Source organism: Podarcis cretensis (genome assembly GCF_951804945.1).
Source record: "Podarcis cretensis genome assembly, chromosome: 2".
Taxonomy (NCBI): domain Eukaryota; kingdom Metazoa; phylum Chordata; class Lepidosauria; order Squamata; family Lacertidae; genus Podarcis; species Podarcis cretensis.
The window spans coordinates 73,131,153-73,153,554 of NC_137171.1; the positions used below are offsets into that span (position 1 = coordinate 73,131,153).

The 22,402-nt window shown below is 43.7% G+C and overlaps 1 protein-coding gene across 4 annotated transcripts in view; it reads right to left on the reverse strand.

Moving 5' to 3' along the window:
* Positions 1-22,402, reverse strand: part of CACNA2D2 (calcium voltage-gated channel auxiliary subunit alpha2delta 2) — a 544,797-nt gene that overhangs the window by 107,957 nt on the left and 414,438 nt on the right. For all 4 annotated transcript variants that reach the window (XM_079964404.1, XM_079964403.1, XM_079964402.1 and 1 more), the window contains 4 exons: positions 19,479-19,610; positions 18,335-18,392; positions 4,202-4,252; positions 3,824-3,923 (listed from right to left, as the gene is read on the reverse strand). In XM_079964404.1, the coding sequence (XP_079820530.1) occupies positions 3,824-3,923; positions 4,202-4,252; positions 18,335-18,392; positions 19,479-19,610 (341 nt within the window). The remainder of the gene's footprint in view (positions 1-3,823; positions 3,924-4,201; positions 4,253-18,334; positions 18,393-19,478; positions 19,611-22,402) is intronic.

Below are 22,402 nucleotides of genomic sequence, written 5' to 3' on the forward strand. Positions count from 1 at the left end.
CTTAGCGCTGTGAAATTTCACAGCGCTAAGATAGGACAGAAGCTTATATCCAGTTTCAGCGCTGTGGTGCTTAACCACATAAGAGATAAGCTTCTGTACACTCTTTGGCAGTTTGTGATATGTTTACCCATTATTAATGCTGATGCCATTTCTATTGTTGATTCTAGGCTTGCCTTGGTTTGTTTTTAGTTCTCGAATTGTTTTAGTTTTCCATGCAAGCTGTCTAGAAGACTTTTGGCGGAAAGATGGGGCATGCCTCTTTTCTAGATCAGGTATACACCTTCAGAAGGGAAATGGCAAACTTCAGAGGCAGAGCATGTGCTTTGAATGCAAAAAGTCACAGGTTCAGTTCCTGGCATCTTCTGGTAGAGCTGGGAAAGACTCCCATCTGAAGCCCTAGAGAGCCACTGACAGTCAATGTAGACAATACTGAGCTGGGTGGACCAATGGCCTTAACCTGGACACAAGGCATTTTCCTATGTTTCTATCCTCCCCAAAACACATTATGAATAACGCTCAAGCCTCTCTGTGCATAATGTCCCTGACCCTTCTGCCCAGCCTGCCTCAAGACTATTCACTCATGCGTGCAGCAGGCCTTGTGTCCCTTCTATCTGTCCCCCTGAGGCTTGAGGTTTTATTCTGGAAGCATTTGAGCAGTTGATGTGATGCAATTTGACAGCTGATTATAGTATTACCTCTCTATGCCACTTCGGCAGACCAGATAGGGAAGACTGAACTTTGCCTCCATTTTTTCTGGCCTGGGAAGGATAATGGAAACAGACTGCCTTATGGATGTGTAAACGCCTCACCCATATGGCCTCAATCTTATGTGAGGGATGGAAATATGGTTGGGTAGAATGAGGCTGCCAGATAAGGGGCTGTATTCACCAGAAGATTCCTTGGGAATCACAAGGGGAGAGAGTGGTTTTGTGTTTATGTACTGCTCACAGGCTTGCCATAGGCATTTGGTTGGCCACTGTGGTAACAGGCTTCTGGACTCGATAGGCCTTTGGTCTGATCCTTCAGTGTTCTACTTCATGGCTTAGCCCAGCCGGCCCAGACCAATTCTCTATCCACTATGCACAACAGTGATTCTCTTTGTATCATTGAACCTGGTATATATCATGGGCAAGTGTATCCATCAAGGGCCTTAGCGAGGCAAAGGTGAGAGAATAGAAACCTGTGTGGATTTCTTGAGCCATTTAAGTCCATGGAAGGAAGTGTAAATTTTGGTGCTATTCCTTAAGACACTGAACAGAATATGCTTTATTAGCTGTACAGCAAAAAAAACCACAACAACCCACATGTTCACTGACTACTCTGGATTGCTTAAATATACTAATATACTGAAGGACTATATTGCAATATCATTACTTGTACCTAAAAATATATCACTCTGAAAGGAGCCCAGCTCTGCTAATGATGCCTATTTCATGCATCATCTTGCATGCTTAAAAACCCCCAAGAATCTTACCTGTGTTTAGTCTAAGCTTGCTACAGCTCAGGCCCACTGAGAAACATGGTCTCCAAAGCTAACTGGTCTTCTGTGGCTGTATGCCTCTTTGCCAAAGCTTTCCTTCCCCTCACCATCAACCTGCCCCCCACAATAAACACCTCATGCAAACAGAATAGTCCATCAAAGCTGGCATGGGGGAAATGGCAGTGGAAGGATGTAATTTATTTCTTGCAGGTGTGTTTTGTCATTTGCAATCGATCAAAGGCAGAGAGCAGTCGGGAGTGCAGGAAAAGGAAAGGTGACAGAAATGGTAAATTGGGCTGCAGGAGCTGCACGAGGCAGAGGCCAATGCCTCTGATGGGCGTTTCCCTCTTCTTTCCCATTATACAAAGCAATAAATACAGCAGAATAAAGAGCACACTTGTTTTCACAGGGCTCATGTGGCATTTTGTTTTGAGATGCTTTCAGAACTCATTTCCTAGAGAACCTGTTGTTTAACTCCTGGAGGCTGGTAAGTGCAAGAACATGGATTGAAAACTCCATATAAACCCTGGAGAACAGCTTTGCTCATTATGCAGTTCACTTACTGGTGATACACTTTCTTCACTCCTGAGTGGCTGTCATTCCACTCTTACCTGCCCCTTGCCCAGCACCATCACACTTGCCTATGATGAAACTGGCTTTAAAAAGTCTTGAGCAAGTACCATGCATATCCAGATTATTCAAAACGGTGCTCATTATTAATACAAAGGAAAATTAATCAATGAAACACTCTGTCTAGGAAAAGCAGTAGATTCCCAGCCACTTATAGGATGATGATGACGACGACGATGATGATGATAATAATAATAATTACTCTGTGCATTAGATTATTTCTATGTAGAACTTTTGCTTTAGTTCTATCAAATGTTTAAGAATGCTTGGATTAGGTTCATATTATGCCCTGGTTTCTATCAGATCAGGGAAGCAAGGAAAACATAACAAAAAGGTTCTGATTATACATTTAATTGGGCCAACTATCTTGACAGGATGTGGTAGCAAACATTCCCCAGTCCAAAATAACTCAAAAGCTGTCTTCCTTACATGGCAATGTAGTTGAGTTCTATGAATCACTGGGCTAAAGATCTGGGACAGAATGTCTACCTGATAGTTCCCTAAGGCTATACTAAAGTGCAAGTCTGCAGGCCAGGCAACCATAGTCAATCTTTCAATAGATTTGGCAATCAAATTAGAATGTCACTGGACAATACTCTCCAGCCATCAGGACAGATGTGCATATCGCCTTGTGGCCATAAGGATATCAAGAAGTGTTGGACAACTCTGAACCTAGTCCTGATCACTAAAGAAGATGGAAGATGACACATGGACAACATGCCAAGGATGTGGCAGAAGTAGACCCTTCTGTCTCTTTCTAAGTAAGAAGAAGAGAAGGAAAGAATGAGTTGATACCTATACCAGCCTCTCTCACTCAGTTACATGTGTCCTGACACCCCCATGCCAATTATTTGGCATAATGGTGTCCTGCAGAAATGGCAAAGCAACTTACTCACTGATTATCATGTAGCACCTTCACAACGTCAACGGACCCATGCATCTTTACTGCCACACTTGGTTCTTTTGCAGTGAGGAAATAAGACTGCAATTAGAGGGCACTTAAACGATGGTACATAGAAATTACCATGTAACGATACCTTATAGACTTGTACACACAGCTCTCATCTCCGTTACAGTTATTTAGTAGCTCAGCAATCCACTGTCTCATAGCACAGAGGAGCACTGAGGTTAGTTGTCTATACCGCAGATCTATCTGCATAACAATTATGGTGTGCTGGTTAGCAAGAAAGAAAGGCTACAATATAATTAGTGCCACTCGATTTATCTCTTTCCTAAACAACAGTATATACTACGAGACATAACTAATAGAGTGTGCACACAACAAAGTCCCCAAGGTAAGTGTATTAGGTGCTGAATCTGATTTTTACAGCTCTAAGCTATCCTCAAGTGAGGGTACAGACTGGAAATTTGTTCTTAAATATAGTAGATTCTACATCATGAAAACCAGTCTTGGATCACAGGATGCAGATCTGCAAAGGCTCTTACTTTACATGCATTTTCCTTTCAAAAATAGTCATTGTTTCTTCCTAATTTTTCATCTTTATCCTAAAGACCACTGGCTGGAACTGAAACAACTGGGAACCTAGAGGTATATATGCTAGAGTGTGTGTGTGTGTGTATCACCACTGATATCCATGGGGGATATTAGGTGCCATGAAGCCACATAAGCCTTCACCACTTTCATTTCCTACATCTTTCATTCTACCTTCACCACCTGCCTCTTGTTCTGCCAACCACAAATTAGACACTCACTGAAGCCACATTGACATAGTCGTCATCTGAGAGAGTGTTGAGCATGTCATGGACTGAGGTCTTCATCAGTTTCAGTGTCAGGCCACTAACGCTGCCACTCCTGTCAATAAAAGGAAGAAACAGCTCATGCCGCCACTTTATGACTACAGGGGAAAACATTTTTAAAAAATTAAAATCCACTGCCCTCCCATTTTGAAGAACCCCTCCCTGGTTTCTGAGCTGGGCCCCATGAATAGTGACAACCCCCGGACCCCCACATGTCTTTGAAGTGTAGCAGACTTTACAGTAAGACATAGAATTATAGGATAAATCGTGGCCTTTGGACTGAGGAGGTACAAATGCCACTGAAAGTGGCTGATTTTGAGGAAAGACACTCACACATCCACGATGATCACCATGTCCTTTGGGGATGAGGCGCCTTGAATGTACCTGCATTAAGGAAAGACACAGATAAAGTGAGAACCAGGCATCCAACAGCCTTGATGATCCCACAGAGCACCACAAAAATGGCAGTCATGCCATTTGGCAGGCTGAGGCAACACATCCAGGGGGCCAGTTTTGGCATATGGTTAAAGGTAAGTTAGCTACCAGTGTTCTTTCGTTTATTATTCAACACTTACCACTAGAATTTCTGCCTCATGAACAACTGTGTTAGCTATTAAGCAATTTTGTAAACATTTAAATACTGTACTTAATAAATGAATATTTTTCTTATTATGTAACCATGAGTATAGTTCAGTCACAGGTAAAGCCTGTGGCATTTGAAACCCCCCCCCCACATAATGTAAAAATGATTTGATCATTTAATTGCTATGTTAACATTTGGCAGATAAATCCATGTATTTCTTTTAATAACAATCTATCAGCTATAACTCTGAAACACACATTTTCTATAATACCTGTGAAGTTAATTCAATAAATGTACTTGCTGGGGTTTTTTGTGGTCAGAGATTGACATGTTCTCTACATCTATAAAATAATACTGTGAAATCAAAGTTATACATAATGTACAACAAAGCGTCTGTAAGATTATTAAACTACAAGCTTTATTTTTCCATCATGAAACATTCAGATTCTTCAGAGATGACAAAAAGAAATGCACTACTGAAGTACATCTAATGTTAGTAGAGAGAAAGGAAATATAGGTTCACTAGGGACTGCATGCCTGCTTGCTCTGCCTACCAACTCCCTTGCAATTCCCCCCACATTAACTCCCTCAAACTTCCCCTAACTACCCGATACAACTACTAAGCTTGCTTTTCACCTTCCCAACCCCTTACCTGAAACCATATCTTTCTTGTATCTGCAGCTCCATTCTGCAGCCCTGTGTCCACCTTTACCCCCTTTTCCATGCCTCTCCCCACTCCTTTTAGGCAATAAACCACTCCCATGGTAACCTCCTGCATTCAATGCCCTGGCAGTGTGCAGAAAGCATTCAGGAAATTCGCAAAAATGAAGGGAATTTTGCTTCAACAAGGCCAATCTTTAACATGGCACACCTATTAAGACCAGCATGCAGCATGTGAGCAAATTATGCAGAAATGGATACTGGGTTCATCATCCTAGTACTTCCAGAACTTCATCCTGACAATTGAAATCAGAATGTAGTATGCTGCACTGATTCTAATCAGGCTTGTACAACTTGTGACCTGCCAAGCTAAATGCAGCCCATGAACAATATATTATGTGGCCTGCTGGGTGCATGGCAGCCCCCACCCTCTTTTGTACCTACAATCAAGCATCAAAAATAGAAGGTTTACAGAGTCTTCGGTGCATTGCCGTACATAGATGGTCAGCTGTGTTCAGCTTGGTAGGGAACAAAGTATGCAGGCATGTTCTAGCATGAAGTACTCCTCCATGAATTGCATAATTAAACTATGGAATTCACTCCACAATGCATCATGATAGCCACCAACATGGATGCCTTTAAAATAGGAATAAGCAAAGAGGAGAATGAGGTTATCAGGGACTACTATGTTCTGCATTTACTGTCAGAGGCAGCATGGTTCTGAATACCAGTTGCTGGAAACCACAGGAGGGCAGAGTGTTCTTGTGTCCATGTTCTGTCTGAGAGTTTCCCATAGACAGCAGGTTGACCACCATGAGAACAGGGCCATTGGCTCGATCCAGCAGGGGTCTTCTTACATTCTAAATACAAGGCATCTGTTAGAAGAAGGGTGTTGTTCTATGGTCATTCTTCAGGCTGAAGAGAAGCCCATTCAAGGCCCATTCAACTGGTTCTGAAGCAAGGAGTGCTTCAGAAGCAGTTCTGTACATTTCAGCCTGCTAGCATATATAGCCACAGGCACACGAGGCAGAAGATTTGGCTGAATCAGAGGTGGGCCTTGGGGATTTCATTAATGGTCCCCAAGCTTTATCCCAAGAAGTTGAGCAGAGAGAGAGAGAGGGAAAAGCAATGTATTCTGACCACAAACTTCTAGAGCAGGACGAGGCATGGGCTATGAGAGCAGAGCATTCAATATGGTTAATGTAAGTGGATATTGTTATAGCCAATGTTTTAATAATTACAGACACACAAATCAAGTACATATATGAACCAGATAAAGCAAGCAAAGGAGAAGAAGGGAAAGTGGAGATTGAGTCAAAGAATTCCTCAAAAGCTTTTCTTCGTGGAACTTTGAGGGGAGTCGTGAGAGGTGAATTGGTGTTGGTGGGGTGGGAACATACTTTTTGGAGGCAGAAAAATATCAAATCAGGGACAGACCCTGGAAAACAGGGTCACTTGGAGGGTCTGGTCTTCATGTTTATTTTAGCTGGCTGGTCAAAATTATCTGTCCTTGAGTACTGCATGACATATTTGTTTTAAATTGTAACCTGCTATGGCAATGAATGAAGAGCTGTTTCAGATTAGGAATTACATAAATAAACCCCTGTGTTGCAATGTGGTGTCATTCCTGGTGTGGTGTTGAAGGGGAAACATCTGCTTCCCCAAAACAATATACCAAAATGGCATTCAATCATGACGTAACAGCATTCAGAGAAATATTGTGGGAAACAGCGCTGCAAACTCTGCTACAGCAAAAAAGAAAAGCAAAAGTTAAAAAAAAAAGGAAGGAAGGAAGGAAGGAAGGAAGGAAGGAAGGAAGGAAGGAGAGGGGAAACCTCTGTTGTCACTTTTCAAGTGAAGCACTTCACCTTTCTGAAAATTTCATTGTTTCCTCCTGCCCCCTCTGAAAAATACAGAAAATGCTTTCCCTGCCCCTCCTTTAGTGGCCTGCACCTGGGCCTATGAAAGTGAGAGGGTATTTTTGGCACAGCTCTCCAAAGACACTGATAGTGACCTGACTGCCACTCAACACTGTGTCAGCTTAACGAGTTCTAAATGCAAAACTCTTCCATAATCACAATCCCTTTTTAGTAGCGGTGATTGTGCTGACACAGGCGTATATGTTATGATTTTATTCCCCCAACCCCTGATGCTTTCAAAGGCCAAACCTGATTAGGATATTTTTAGCAATTGGTAGGAGAAAAGAGCACCTTCCTTTGTAAACAGCAAATAAAATCTTTTAAAATGACATCCATTTTTAAAACAGTGTACATTAAATCTGGCTATATGGTTTTTCCTTGTTTGTTTTGACCTTTTTCCATTTTGTTATGTCATGTGAAAATATGGAAATGAATACACATAAAAACATGACAGACCTGAGTTCAACCCCTCGTTCTACCAAGAGTCTCACTGACCCACTTTGCACCAGTAATTAGTTTCTCAGTCTAACCCTGGGGTCCCCAGAGGGTGCCATGGCATTAACCCTTTGGCACTCAACATGGTCTTTCAATGTTGGTGACAAAGTGTTGCCTGCTGTGTTTTAGTTGGGTTTCTTTGGTTTGTGTGTTTGTAGGTGTTTTCCCTTTTTGGGGGTTGGTTCTGAGCATCAACAGTTTTTCTAATGTGAAATGGGTGGTCCCCAATCTAGTTTCTTAGATTTCTATCCATGTCCACTGGGCCATAAAAAGGTTGAGAACCCCCTGCCTAAGCTATCTATGATGGCAAACTATGTGGAAAAAGCTGTTGTGTGAATGGGAGCCTTGTGCACACACGCACACACATGTTCTGGGCTTTATCTATATATAGGAACTTACCTGGGGTTTTATGGTGTGTGTGTGTGTATTTCTGTAGTGAGGACAATATATTGTGAACAGTTCTGTTGTGAAATGTTGTGAACAATATAAAAATTAACTATTATTCTTAACGATAGGGGAATTAACTATAGGGAAATTAAGTATAGGGGAACCAGCTTACTCAGATAATAGTTTTTGATTCTCACTCCCTCACTATTCAATTTTACTGTGTTTTACCAGCATAACCTCACACTCAAGTTTTTCCAAAATGGATGTCTCTCACTGCTGCCACCAGACTGGGCACCCACCTGAAGGCACTTTGCTGAGGGCCACCTCAAAACTAGAGCCATGACTGGGTGATAGTAAGAAGAGTTAGTATAATAATGGAACACCATGAGCAAGCCCTAAGGAACCAATAAAGGTGGATGGGATTGGGAAGATTAATAGGAAGCAGGATGAGGAGAATACAACAGCATGGCCACCTGTTAGCCAAGTTATTAGTATATATCTTTTCCACATGCTAACAATGTGGCCTGATTTCTGCTCCAAAGAACAACGTGGGACCATCATTCTACTGAGCTCCATTTAAAAGGCTGCTCCAGTTTCCACACACGTTGTAGCCCGTCTGGTAGATTTTCTTTCAGCTGAATCCTGTAACATGCTCCCCAGCTTAACCACTTCCTCAGGGTAATAAGGGGTGAATGTGTGCAAATTCAGTGGAGTGGGGTGACAATCAGGAACGGTGGCTCTAGGGGACACATTTTTTCCTTCTGATGCTCAAAAGTAACTGACAGTCCAAGAATGTGTATTCTTTTTCACACTCTCTGCTTCGCTCTTACACTCAGCTCATCCCTCTTTTTACAGCTTCCTCATTTTTACGTGACAGAAGACACCCTCTGGAAAAGTTGCTCATGGACCGAGATGCATACAGTAGTACTGCTTGCCTGCCAAGCTGAGTTACCTTCCATTAGAGCACTCTCCACCAGAGTGCAGAAATGCATGGAGACAGAGGAAAAAACTCAGCCCGAAATGGCACACAACATGCACAAAGCAATGTGTGCACAGAAAGTCCAAGGGAGGATTTTGACATCAAGCTAAGGCGATCATTCCATCAGGACAAGCATTTCAGCTTTCTAGATGGAATGGTCCCCACTCTCCTTGCCCCCAGTACTGTTTCAGGGGTTCTAATGACTTGAGGCTTAGCCAGTTTGGGGGGGATGGGGGGGGGAGGAGGAAAGCAGCATCATGCAAGTGGAAGTCATTCTGCTGGGCTTCCATTGATAAGACTCACTAGTTGAATTCCTCCTAAAATATGTGGAACATACTCAAAACTGCACTGAGTGTCAGACTAGACAAGGGATTGGGCAATCTGTAAGATCTCCAGTGTTTCTTCCTTAGTTTAAAGCAACTGGCAGGAGCCTGAGTTGATCAGGGAAGCTGCACTGGGGGACCAAGTGTCAGTTTTCTGATCTAAATCATTCCTGAATCTACTATTTGCCATATGGGAAAAAATATAGTTTGGTTGGTACCACTTGATACTAGCAGTACATAAATATTCTCTCTTTAGCTGTCAGTTGGGGCAACTGGCAATTTAGGTTTTATCCAGATTGACGTTTGCTCCAATTTAGCACTAAAGAGTGGGGTTTCCCTGGGAAAGGAGTGGGGCAAAGAGAAAACCACCCAGACCCATACCTAGAAAGTGCACATGAAGCAAAAAACTGTTTGGAGCTGTGCTTTTTTAGGCATGGGAAGTGTGGCCAAGCCCATTCTCTTCAACTTGGCAGCAATGAGATGTAGGTTGGAACATCACCCCTAAATTCACCAGGCTAGCTGTCAGGGACCATGCTGAGGAGGGCTGCACTGAGAAAGAATAGTGGGAGCCACCCCCTCCTCTTGATCCTGATCCTGGATCTTCCCAGGAGCAGGAGGACAGTATAGATTTGGAACAGTGGGTTGCAGAAGGGCATAGTTCAGAAAGCAGAAGCTGGGAAATACTGAAAAGGGAACAGCTAGCAGAAGAAACACTAGAAGAGAGAGAGTTAACAGGTTCACAGTCTCTGGATAGTATTCACCCCCCCTTCTCCAAAGTCATGGAGAGCTCAGAAAGTGTCAGAACAGAAAGCGCAGAGGTTACAAACTCAGATTACAAAATGTAGGAGTGACATAGATTAATAGGGACAGAGGGGGGAGTGACCCTTAATTGGGAGCACCGCCATTCTAGGAGATGTGTTATTTGTTCTCTCACTGTGATTAATAATGATTCTAACTGGTAAGATGTTACTTTCATTTGATCCTTTGTTTACTGCCATGGGGGAGGAAGCCAATTTCATGAAGCCTGACAGTAGCCTAACTTACCAACTTAGTTACTTTCAACACCTGACAGTTATGACCACAGGTAAAGTCAATTAAATCAAATAACCTTTATTCACACCATTCATATAATATGGACTAGGTGAGAACAAGGCTATCTTACAGCCAATTCTTAGAAGCCCCTCCCCCTCCCCCTCCCAAATCTGCTCAGCTTCTAATGGAGTGACTGGCTAATCTCATACTGCCAACAGGGCAGGTGGGTGAGATGCCACACCTGAGCTGAAGAGTCTTCCTTTAGAGTGGTGCCACCTTATGAAGATGTGCATCTTTGTGACCACATGCTGAGCATTGGTGACACACACAGAGGCACATTTCCACATGTCTTCATCCTTGCAAAGAGGGAGGAGGAGGACAAATGGACTTCCTCCTAATATTTGGAAGAGTGTCAGTGTCATGCATATTCAGAAATGCTAGGAGCAAGGGAGAAGAGTAGTTTTGAGAGACAGGTGGTACCCACCCTTGCAGTGCTTACTGCTCTCTATTACTATGTGTTATTTATTTCCTAGGAACTACAGTTGCCTGAGCACTGACCATCAATAGTTCATTTATTAAGTTCATAACATTTCTATACTGCTTGACTGTAGAAAACCTCAAAGCGGTTTACAAAAAGACAGTAAAATCAAGAAAAATTTACAACCCTCCTTTAAAACATACAAAAGTTAAAATACTTAAAACAGATTAAAATTGCTTCATTTACTTCTTATCTAATATGAGTGCATTAGAGGAGGGTTAGGGTAAGGAAAACTCCACTTAGCTGTGTTAAAAATTCATTACGCTGTTAAATTATAAGTAAAGCTTGAGACATAACTGGCTGATGTTTCCTCCGATGTCTACACAGAGCCTGATCCCTCCTTCAAAGAAGCTAGAGGGAGATTTGGTGGCACTGGCTGGCTCAAACAGGATCAGTCCCAGCATGAATTAATTAGTGCTTAATTACTGTCAATTACTCAGCATTACTGGGAATTGCTTGCAAATGGACAGCCTTTGATTGCTAATCCCAATTACTAATGTTATCTAATTGGGAGTGATTATATTTTCTTTCGGTGTGATGCTGGGCTTTATGCTTCATGTGCGGCAAAGAAACACATTGCACTCTCTTCATGTATATGAAACAGACCTCCCCACCATGCCTTCCCTGTGTTTGTCCCCTTCTGGGACCAGACTGCAGTGCCACAGACCATGTGGGAATTCATCTGGAATCATAGAAGCAAAGGCTGCCCGAGGTTTTTGACGTAGCCCCAAAGGACGTATGTAACCTGGGCTGCTTTCATGGTAGAAGAATAGCGCCCCTGAGACAATGTATGGCCTTCATGCAGCTGCCTGATTGCATGGAAACCTCCGCACAACCTTTTGCATGATTTCTTTCCTTCATTTTTCTGAGGGAGAGAAATTCCATTAGCCGGGCTTCTGCATGATCAGGCAGTTTGTGTGGAGGCCTGGCTCATACTGCTTAACGAAGATGAAGGGGGGTGGGGGTGGCAGCAAGCAACTCCTTCATCATGTGAATGCTCTAGGAAATGTTTGATCTGGAGAAATAATTTGTCCTGCCTGTTGAATTTAAGCAAGAAAAAGAACGATGGCAACACCTGAAACCAGGAGTTCAAAGCTATGTTTATAATTTTGTACAAAAGGATGTTCCTAAGTTATTATAACGGACAGACACAGCACTGACACCAAATGTCCTCCTGCCCAGATTAGAGATGGACGTAAGGATCCCAGCACAGCAAGTCTGGCTTGGAGAGACCAACTCTGTTTCTGGTACTGCTGTAATTTAACTCTGACCTGCCTTGTAACATTAGGCTGATTCTGGAGTTAGCAGAATTAGCTCTTCTGTTGTATCTGGGGAAGATAAAACCAGATGAAAAATAAATGTAGTTTAAACAGGAACAGAAAAACTGGATTATGTTCCCCTGTGTGTATATTATGCTTCAGGGGAAGAGGAAGTTATTTCTGTCTTATTTACCACAGAGAACCTCCATTAAACAGTGCAAAGGAATTAAGGTTGTCCACATTAGATCAGACCTTAATTCAGTTTCATGTGACTGAGCCAATCCCGTTTCAATTAGGCACAGATCCAGATCATTTTGCACTCTATCAAATCTATAAATCTGATGTTGTGTGACTTCTCCTTGCTGTTATCCCAGCGTCACTGGTGTGAAAATATACAATGCACTAGAAATATTTCTGCTTAAAACACTTAAGAGTGTAAATAAGTCACACAGTAGGCTAACACCAGAATGTGTAGAGAGTGTTGACGGTTGGCCAGAGATTGCAGAGAACGAGAGTGAGCCCAACCTCGGGGGTTGGTGGTATATGACAGAATCGTAGAATTTTAGAGTTGGAAGGGTCCGTGAGGATCATCTAGCCCAACCCCATGCAATGCAGGAATATAAGGTAAGAAGGTTAGGACAGCAGGCAGGGAGAGAAACTTGATTATTAATGATAACTAACACCACTTGAAACAGGAGCTGAGAATGAGGTTAGGGGCAGGGTGGCAGCTGTCTGCTGCTGGTTTGTTACTGTCCCTTTTGCTCTTATGGCCCAGCTAATCCCGGTCCACCGAGATTCAATGAAGGCCTTAGTATCATAATGGAATGCAAGGCCTGTCAGTCTTCTCTCTGCTCCATCCCTAATAACTTGAGGAAAGTTAATAATTAATGTGGAACACTCATCAACAATTAACCAGAGTGGCAGAGTCATTAATTTTCTGACAAAGGAAGTCCAATCACTGCAAGCACTCAACGCTATTTGTCAAGGAGGTGACACAGCATGGCTTAAAGTAAAATTGCCCGTTCGGTCAGCTGATGTCTGAGATTGTAAGACAAGTGAATATACAGTGAAAATAAACAGTTGAATAATTGTTTTCCATTTACAGTTTTCGCTGGTGCCTGTTTTTGTGAACTTATGTATCATTTCACATGCTCTCTCCGCTCAAGACAACTCCATTCACACAACTCCCCCCTCCCCACTGTTCACACACTCTTGGTTCATTCACACATCATTCATGCAGCAATATGATTCACACATGCTTAGTAGAAAAGAGGTCCTAAGAGCTCTTCCTTGATTTTCCACACAGGATGAGGTTGCCAGAGATCCCATGAGAGTAGCCTGCAGCTGCACAATAAATCTGAACCAAGCCATATTCTACTTGGTCTCAAAGTCAAATAATCACCTCAGCCCCGTACTTATTTTTTCCTTCAACCAATAACTATGTACACCCCCTCCCCTAGAGAAGCTGAGCAACAGGATGTGGCAGAGAAAATGATCTGCTGTCTCCTAGAACCTGTTTTGCGGCACCTCCAAGGATGGTGTTGATAAAGCTAGCCTTGGCTTAAAATATCTGTGTTGCACTGTGCCAGAGTGGAGGCCTTCAGAACAGAGGCTGCAATATGCCATCTTTGTCAAGGTTCTTTAACAAAATCTGCAGGAAGCTGCCGCTCCACAAATAACTGCATTAGATGTCTTTCTGTTAGAACGGCACATAAAATGAAACAGACCACAGTGAAAGGTAAACCGGGGAGGTATTTATTTATGGCTCCTAGGCAGCAGTTTCTCAGAAAAGGCAATTTCTTTAGTGTGCTCTTAAAAGAAGGAATGTTTTTTTAAAAGCGGTTTTCACTTTTTAGAAAAGAGGAAGCATCTAGTTTGGTGCTTTGCAATGTGTGGCATATGCCAAGTGCTCCATTCATGTGGCTGCCTATAGATCTTCTGGGGTCATTTGTCTTCTAAGCAAATATAAACACAAATGCAGACAAATTACATGTTCACATGCACAAAATACTACTACTAATAATAATTTATATGCCTCCCATCTGACTGGGCTGCCCCAGCCATTCTGGGTGGCTTCCAACAAATTATATAACTACAGGTGGAAGGTGACAGCCTACCCCATATGGCACAGACAGAGAACCTGTGGCCCTCCAGCTGTTGTTGGACTACAACTCACATCATCACTGGCTTTGCTGGCTGGCTGGGGGGGGGATGGGAGTTGGTGTCTAGCAACATCTGGGAAGGCCATGGGTTTCCCATCCTTGTAATAGGGCCTAGCCCACATTTCCTTATGGAGAGTGGTTATGAGAGATTCATGCTCAAGACCACAGATATTTATGGCTAGTCGAGGCCTGCAGTGCTGGGATAGATGGTATAGACAGGTCCAAGAACTTGGGGTACTCATTTATTTATTTCCATCCCAGTGCAGGACTCATGGAGGCTCGCAGCATGAACGAAAAGCAGATACAGTTTTTAAAAACCCACACAGATTAGTTATAATTGTTAAACAAACAAACAAACAAACAAACAAACAAACAAACAAACAAGTTACCATCCCTAAAACAGCACTGAATCAAAACACCAAAACATTTAAAAGCATAGCAAGAGGAAAATAACAACAACAACAACAACAACCCCACCAGTAAAATATCCTGCCACAACAACTAGTTAGAGGCCAAAGGTCTGTCTACAGAAAGTTATTTGCCTGCTGGTAAAGGGAAAGCGGGGGGGGGGGGCAGCCTAGCCTCCTGTGAGAAGGAGTTCCACAATCTGGGAGCAGGCACCAAGAAGGCCCTCTCCATAGCTTTCACTGGAGCTTAAACGGAATGAAGCTAAGCTGTTTCAAAAACTCAGATCCATCTCTTTTGAGTGGCAGGTGCAAAGATCCACCTGCTAAAAGAAAACATTTTCTTCATATGTAATGTGCAGAAGAACCAAAATAAGTCCCTTCTTGAGACCTCTCTGCCAGGTGCCTGTGCTTTCAACTCTACCACCATGCAGTTGCATTAATGCATGTGCAGAATGGAAAAGATCAGACCCACATTGCACACACAGAGAGAGCCTTATCCATCCTGCAGGCAGCCCTGTGGCGACTGTGCTTTGTCTGTCTCCCAATAAGCGGGGACCTGAAGTTTAAAGGACAGACTTGAAAGGAGCTGCTGCTGTTTATGTATATGAAGGCTAAAGGGGAAAAAGAAAACTGCCTCTGACTCAGATATTTTCTCTCTCTTTGTTGCCCAGCCAGGGCTTCCTGCTCAAGATCCCCCATTCCCACCCCACTGTCTCTGCGTGGCTGGTAAATACTTGTTTGAACTTGTTTGAGCAGCCTTTTGGGCGAGAGAAAATGCTGGCAACAAAAGGAATGTCATTCACCCCATGGGAAAAAGAGAGAGAAAGACCCGTCTAGGACACGGGCAAAATCAATGTAAAATAAGAACAATGTTTACCTACAATCTAAAAGTAGCATGCTACAAAACAAAGGTGCCGTAATTTCTCTTCCACCCCCCCGTGTATGTTAAGAGCGTGCGCACACATGAATATTCTGTACGAAGCAAAGCCATACCTGTTCTGCTCATATACAAGAGCTCCAAAATAAATGGAGGAAAATTAAATCCTAAGCACCCTGCACTTGCACAGGCGTAATTAGTGCTGCCAAGCTAGTGCCTTTTACCTGGGCTAATCGTAACTGATTCAATCATGCTTAACTTGGTGTGTGGCTAAACTGACGCTTGCAGCTTTCACTTAAATGTAGTCTGTCTCCGTGTGCCACATTTATCTTCCTGTCCTTCTGGCTCTGCTCCTTGAGAGTTATTTGTTTTTCTTTTTCCATTTCTCTCTCTACTCCCTCCCCCTTACAGAAGATGAGAGCCCTACCTAAAGCTGTCTGTGAATAAGGGCTAAATTTACAATTGCAACTTCAGTGGGGAGGGCGGAAGAGCCCTGCCCCATTTATCTGTATCTAAGGTTATAATCTATCTATCTAACCCCCTCTGCCTCTCCTCTCCAAAGATATACAAAGGGAGGGAGGGGGAGGAAGCTGATGAGAGCCGCAGCTTGGATGCCTCTGCCTGTGTTATTGTATCCATTTTCCAATGGCAACGATGTGTGAAATGAAAATTGGACAGAGCTGGCTGCTCACAGACCTGGAATTTCATACAGACTAGTTGAGGGAAGGAGGGAGCAGAGACACAGAGAAGATATCAGAGATGGGAGGGAATGGGAGAGCCTGCTGCACCCATGGTCTGGGTAAATCCCGCTCCAGTTTAATAGACCCTTGTAGTGGCAGTGCTGAACATACTGTGCTCATTTACATTTCATTACTCAGAACGCTCTGTTAGTTTCTGGTAGCTGAGACAATTTACAGGGGCAGAAAGGTTGAAGACAAACTTGACGGCACTCAGGAGTTATCCCCTCCCCACCCGCAATGCCTTTTGCTAAGCAGAACGCTGAGGCTCTGTGCCACCTCCTGCAAGCACACTTCTAAAGGCCAGCACATGGGACTGACGTTCTGTGCTCGTATCTGGTCTCCACCATTTAACCAACAAGTATGGGATAATCTGCCACCCAGGTGCCACCCAGAGCCAATAGGGTCTGGCCCTTTTCTGAGACAGCTGCTCCAAAGGCCTCTTCAGATGCTCGTTTATTTGCACAATGAATAAATGCACACTTGATGCTCCCTTGTTGGAGGGGATGTAGATGCATTCACTCCAGGTAGCACTTTTATGGTGAGGAAGATGTTGCACTTTTCTAGCACTTAACGTTGTTGCCAGGAAATGGAATGTGTGGGTTGGGGGAGTGGGGGAATTACGTGGCCTCAAATAGGCAATCACCTTTAACATAGTAATTGCACAGGCAATAACAGCACTAGCTTTGGGTGGGCGCATTACTTTTTTTGTGTGTGTGGCTTTCCCCCCTCCGTTCTTTGCTGTTTTGGCATTTCACAAATCAGAGTGCGCATCTGCATCTGTGCCACAAGGTGCTGTGTGTTTCAGCCTTCCCTCCCTTCAAGCGCTTCCAGCATTTCTAGTTCTTTGCAGCATTTTCTCTCAGCTCTGCTTACATGTTTTTGCCCAGTGAGAAGAAGATGTCCTTCCATGACAAAGCCTTCTCTCCACTGTGAGTCTATTGCTTCTCCCAGAAGCATCACAGCTATGGATGAATACTATGCTATTCAGCCCTACCATTAGGCAGAGGGAGAAGGTTGCCTTTGCTGGGGAGCATCAGTGTCAGCTTTCTGAGCCATTCCTCCAGAGCTGGTACCTGAGGGTGGGGTGGCGATTCTTGGTTTTCACAGGAATGGCTGCTTGCCTGCCTTGATCTGCAGGCCCAAAGGAGGGCCTGCGCAACTAGTCTGATGCAGGGATACTAAAGAAACATGTCAAAAGTGCCAGTTCTAGTGCTTTATTAAAGAAATGTGTAAACTTACCTGCAGTGCCCTGCTGCCTTTATAAGCAGCAAGCAGTTCTCATGACTTTCCCGCATGTGGGAAAGCATTTAAGCATTACTTATACATAAAGCAAGCTATGAAAGCTGGCATCAATAGCCCTTTCCAACTCCCAGAAAAGGGAGTAGCTGACAGTCAGCCAGTATGAGAAGCTGCCCCTCGTTTAACTACCTATGCATCTCAAACCCACAGATAAATATACCATCAAAGCAAGCCAATCAGCATATATCAAAGCAATATATCAAAGCATGTGCGGTCATTCTTGCAGCAATGAACAATTAGTCTCAGGGTTATCTTGACTACCAAGATGGCGTTTACAGGCCTTCCAAAACATTTTCATCATTTGGTTCTACACACTGCCACCTTTTTCCATAGATGGTCCCTTGGACCAAGTGAGCAGGCTGAGAGAATTCTAGACTGGACCATGCAATTCAGCAGGTATCATGTGTGTGTATGCACTGCTCTGCTGACACGAGTCGTGGTGGCTCAGCTGTTCCACTTTGGTTAAGGCTTAACACTGAATACAGTTTGCTAGAGCGAAGCACTTTTAAAGATCAGCTAGCACCAGAGTAAGAGGTGGAAGAACAGGTGCAACTGTAATTTGAAAAACATGCATGGGTGTAGTCAACTAACATTTACTCAGAGTAAACCCTTTACAATTAATGGACCTAAATTAGTTAGTCTCATAAATTTTCATGGGACTATGGTGAGTAAAAGTTAGTTGAATGTGCTTAGGTGTGCTTAACTCTACATTTTAAATGATAGGCCCCCTGTTATCAACTCTGAGACTATTGTTCCCGTGGTATGCAACCCAGGATCCACCTACTTCAGTGCAACTCTTCACTTACCAAGGTCTTCGTCGGACATCGTACAGGTCAATCTTATTGGGCATTCTCCAAGGAGTGGCTTCAATTAGAAGAGACAATTAGAAGTAGCATTAGAAGTAGCACAGCTGATGCCTATACAGGGAAATCCAAATAGTGGGGAAGGAAGGCAGCAAAGTGTACATGTGGAAGACCACCTGCTACGAGTCAATGGCAACAGAGCTGATTATGCAAAAAGTGTTATCAGTGGCTAATTTAGGCTGATGCAGGTGGTTTCTCTGCATAGGGCACCCAGCTGAGGGGGACACAAAATTGAGAAGATCCATAATCAAGAATATCGATTTAGGAGAGCCAAAATTTGGCCTTGCACAGGGTGCCATATTATCGGTGGTGGAGTAAACTGCTTGGGTGCCTGGGGAGGCGTGCCCAGGGGCAGGGCAAGCCTCCCATAGGGGCAGGGTGCACTGCGGGGCCTCCATAATCTGCTTGCCTTTTCCCACTCAGCCGCCCTACAGCTGGGGGGGGGGGCTGTGGGCAGACCATTTGGGCAGTGCGGAGCCTGTGTATGCCCAAGCCACCATGTCTCTCCCAGGAGAGACGCGTGGCTTGGGTGCGCTGCAGGCCCCGTGGTGAGTGCCGCCTGGCATTTTGTCACTCCCCTCAGTGGTGACACCTGGGGCTGACTGCACCCCCGCACTCCCCTTCCTCTGCCCCTGCATATTATGAAAGATTACCAAAGTCCGCCCCTGGTGTTATCTGGCAACGAGAAACAATACTACAAGCCAGTGAGGATGAATTCATATGGATAATATTGAGGGGAGGGGTACATGCAGTTATAGGGGATTGTGGATTGTGGTCCACAAATCACACTAATCACATCTAGCCGTTGGCCCACATTGTGAAATCCTGGATGGAATGGAAAGACAGGAAAGGAAGGGATGTGTAGCTGTCCCTATCCACCATCCTAAGCAGCTCCTGTTAGTACTGAACCCAATAATGAAATCCAAACAGGACTAATATTCAAGGACAAAGACACAATGGGAAAAACTGTTCCCCCCCACTTCCTCTACTCCAGCTACACCAGACACATTACATGTATAATTGTGGTGTCATTGCTCAGGCCCATATCAGTAGGTTTCCACCTCTTTCACTTTAGAATGGCACAAACCTGGGTAGAAGCGAGTCACGCCTGTGGCACTCCCAAAGACTTGCCATAGCAGAGATGGATCTTCTTTTCGGTTTTCAACGAATACATCCTCCAAGGCGTCAGTCCAGTTGAGTTCGTTAAGGATTACTGTGGCTGCAAGAAACAAAACAAAAACAAGATCAGCGTGCCTAGAATTTGGACACCAAAGGGCAGATGTATCCCTTCTCTGTAATTTAGAAAGAAAAAACACACAAGATGCTTCCACAAAGCTATATGGCCACAGAGGTGCGGAACTTCTTTCTACCCTGCCCAATTGATGGAGTTGTTGAGATGGTAATAATTTGTTGAGTTGTTGATAATTCCAGTTGAAGAATTATGATTGACAATGCTCATTATCCCTGATTGTTGGGCTAACTGTCAACAGTCCTTTCACAAGAAGCAGGAATGGCATCAAGTGTATTCATGACCACACCTTGCCATTACTACCAGTGCTACAACTGCACTAGTAGGTAGACCAGCCATGTTAATGACTTCATGAGTAACACCTATGAATGTGTCTACATCACTAAACACCATCAAATGTATTTATCTGTAGTACTGGGAACTAGCTGATACTTGGGTGTTGGTTACAATGCATCACAGGTGGTGTAAATCATGGGTAGGCAAACTAAGGCCTGGGGCCAGATCCAGCCCAATCGCCTTCTAAATCCAGCCCATGGATAGTCCAGGAATCAGTGTCTTTTTACATGAGTAAAATGTGTCCTTTTATTTAAAATGCATCTCTGGGTTATTTGTGGGGCATAGGAATTCATTCATCCCCCCCCTTCAAAATATAGTCTGGCCCCCCACAAGGTCTGAGGGACAGTGGACTGGCCCCCTGCTGAAAAAGTTTGCTGACCCCTAGTGTAAATCATGACATTATCTGTCCCATCAGATTCAATAAATAGTACAGAAAAATCCCCAAATAGGACTAGAATAAGACTAAATTGACAATATTTTGTCATTTCTTCCTCAAAAATGGAGACAAACCCAGTCCCAGTAGTGTTTACACTTAGATCACTGGCAGAGGTTTTTTTTTTTGGTCTTCTTTTGTAGCATATGATACACACAGATAAGCAAATGGAACGATGAACTCCTCATGCCACTCACACCAGTTATTAGGAATATGAACTCAATTGTACTATTGAGACTGAAGATTAGCTTTGGGTTGTCCCTTAGCACCTTGCAGATATGCACACTGCCATACCCTGTTCATGTGAAGCCACTCCACAAATCCACAAGTAAAACACCCACCCACCCCCTGACTGGATGAAAATTATATTCCAGGCATGAAGAATATCAAAGCCTTCTGAAGAATAAGAGTCAGTGCACCATGAAGTGCATTTGTCCCTCTGGCCACCCACAGCAGATGGGAAATAAATTGCCTGCATCCCCTTTAGGAACCACAGCCCAGTTTCTCCCCTCTAAGCCAGTTCCAAAGAGACATTGAATGAAGTGGGGGGGGGGGGGAGAAAGACCCTACTGGGGTTGGTCCCATTTTGCATTCATGGTGGCCCTCGTGTCTAATGCAAAAGCAATTAAGACGCCAGCAAACAGAGGTTTTAAATTATTCAGCTATTAAGGAAAGTGATAAGCTCAGAGCAGCCTGACTCTGTGATTAATCAGCTGGGGCCAGGATTTAAGGAATGTGCAAAAGAACTTGGTTACTTGTCGCTGCCAGCCTGTTCTTTCTTTCATTTTTTTAAAAAAACCTCTCTCCCCTCCAACATGCCTCTATTAACAGCACTCAAGGGGAGAAAATCAAGTGGAGAATTTCCTAGAGAGCTGCAGTCAGAGCTGAGGTGGGGGAAGTAGTTTTTTGAGCACAGGTTGGCAAGATGAAAAAGAGGTGTGAGCCCCACCAATCATCATCATCATCATTCTAGTCATCCTCTCATATTCATCCTTCGAAGATCACACATTCTTCTGCAGCAGAGGATTTCAGAGCTTTCTATGAACAATCAGGAAACACACCTGAGGGCAGCTGAGTTTGTGGCATCTCACAGCCAAGAAATCGGGGCATACAGGCAGGCTCTGAGAAGGGCTCACAGTATCACAGAAAAGCACCCCAGCATGCATTAGCAATCGCTAGAGTCACAGTCAAGGTGATAGATGCAAGACTTATGCTATGACTATGTCAGTTCACACTTATAGCTCTTTTTTTCCAACTAGACTTTTGGAAAGGTTCAAAGCACAGGTAAAATAATTCCTTTCTTGCTTCCTGATGCAGTTCCTGTGGGGGAATACTGGAGTTTATTGGGTGTGAGCTCTGGCCTGATTTCTTAGATGTACTCATGTACATCCAGCCGCTGTATCCACTATTATGCACATGCATTTCTGGGGCTGTAAAGGCATCCCTCTGCATGCACCTTTGAGATCATGCTCCCTAAAGAAGGAAAAATGGCTTTAACCTTCTCTCTTCAGTGCTTGGACGATGACTCGGAAGGGATTTCATAAAGCTAACAACCATGCCAGAATGTTAAAATAAAACGTAAGAGATACTCCTTTCACTAGCTAGTGTCAAAGAATTTATCTACGGAGCTGTAGTGTGGTGACACCTGAACATGGGCAAGCATGCCACACCATCCAGCTCTGAAGAGGGCTTAAGAACTGTGCCTTCTAAACAGACAGTGGCAAAAACCACAAACAACACACTGCTGGAGAAATGGAATGAGATGAGTGGGGAACTAATCATTTTTATTTGTATGCAAAGGCAGGCTAAATGGTTATTTCAGGTGTTCTCTAATGCAGCCACTACTTAAGTAACATGCTGCTGTTTCTGAGGTCGATGGAAAAGAAGACAGCAGACTTCAAAATGGAGAGCAACTGCCAGCATGGTGGATCAGAGTGTAAAGCCAAGATCAAACGTAGCTAGTTACAACTTGCCAGTGTTGTTGCTCAGCACA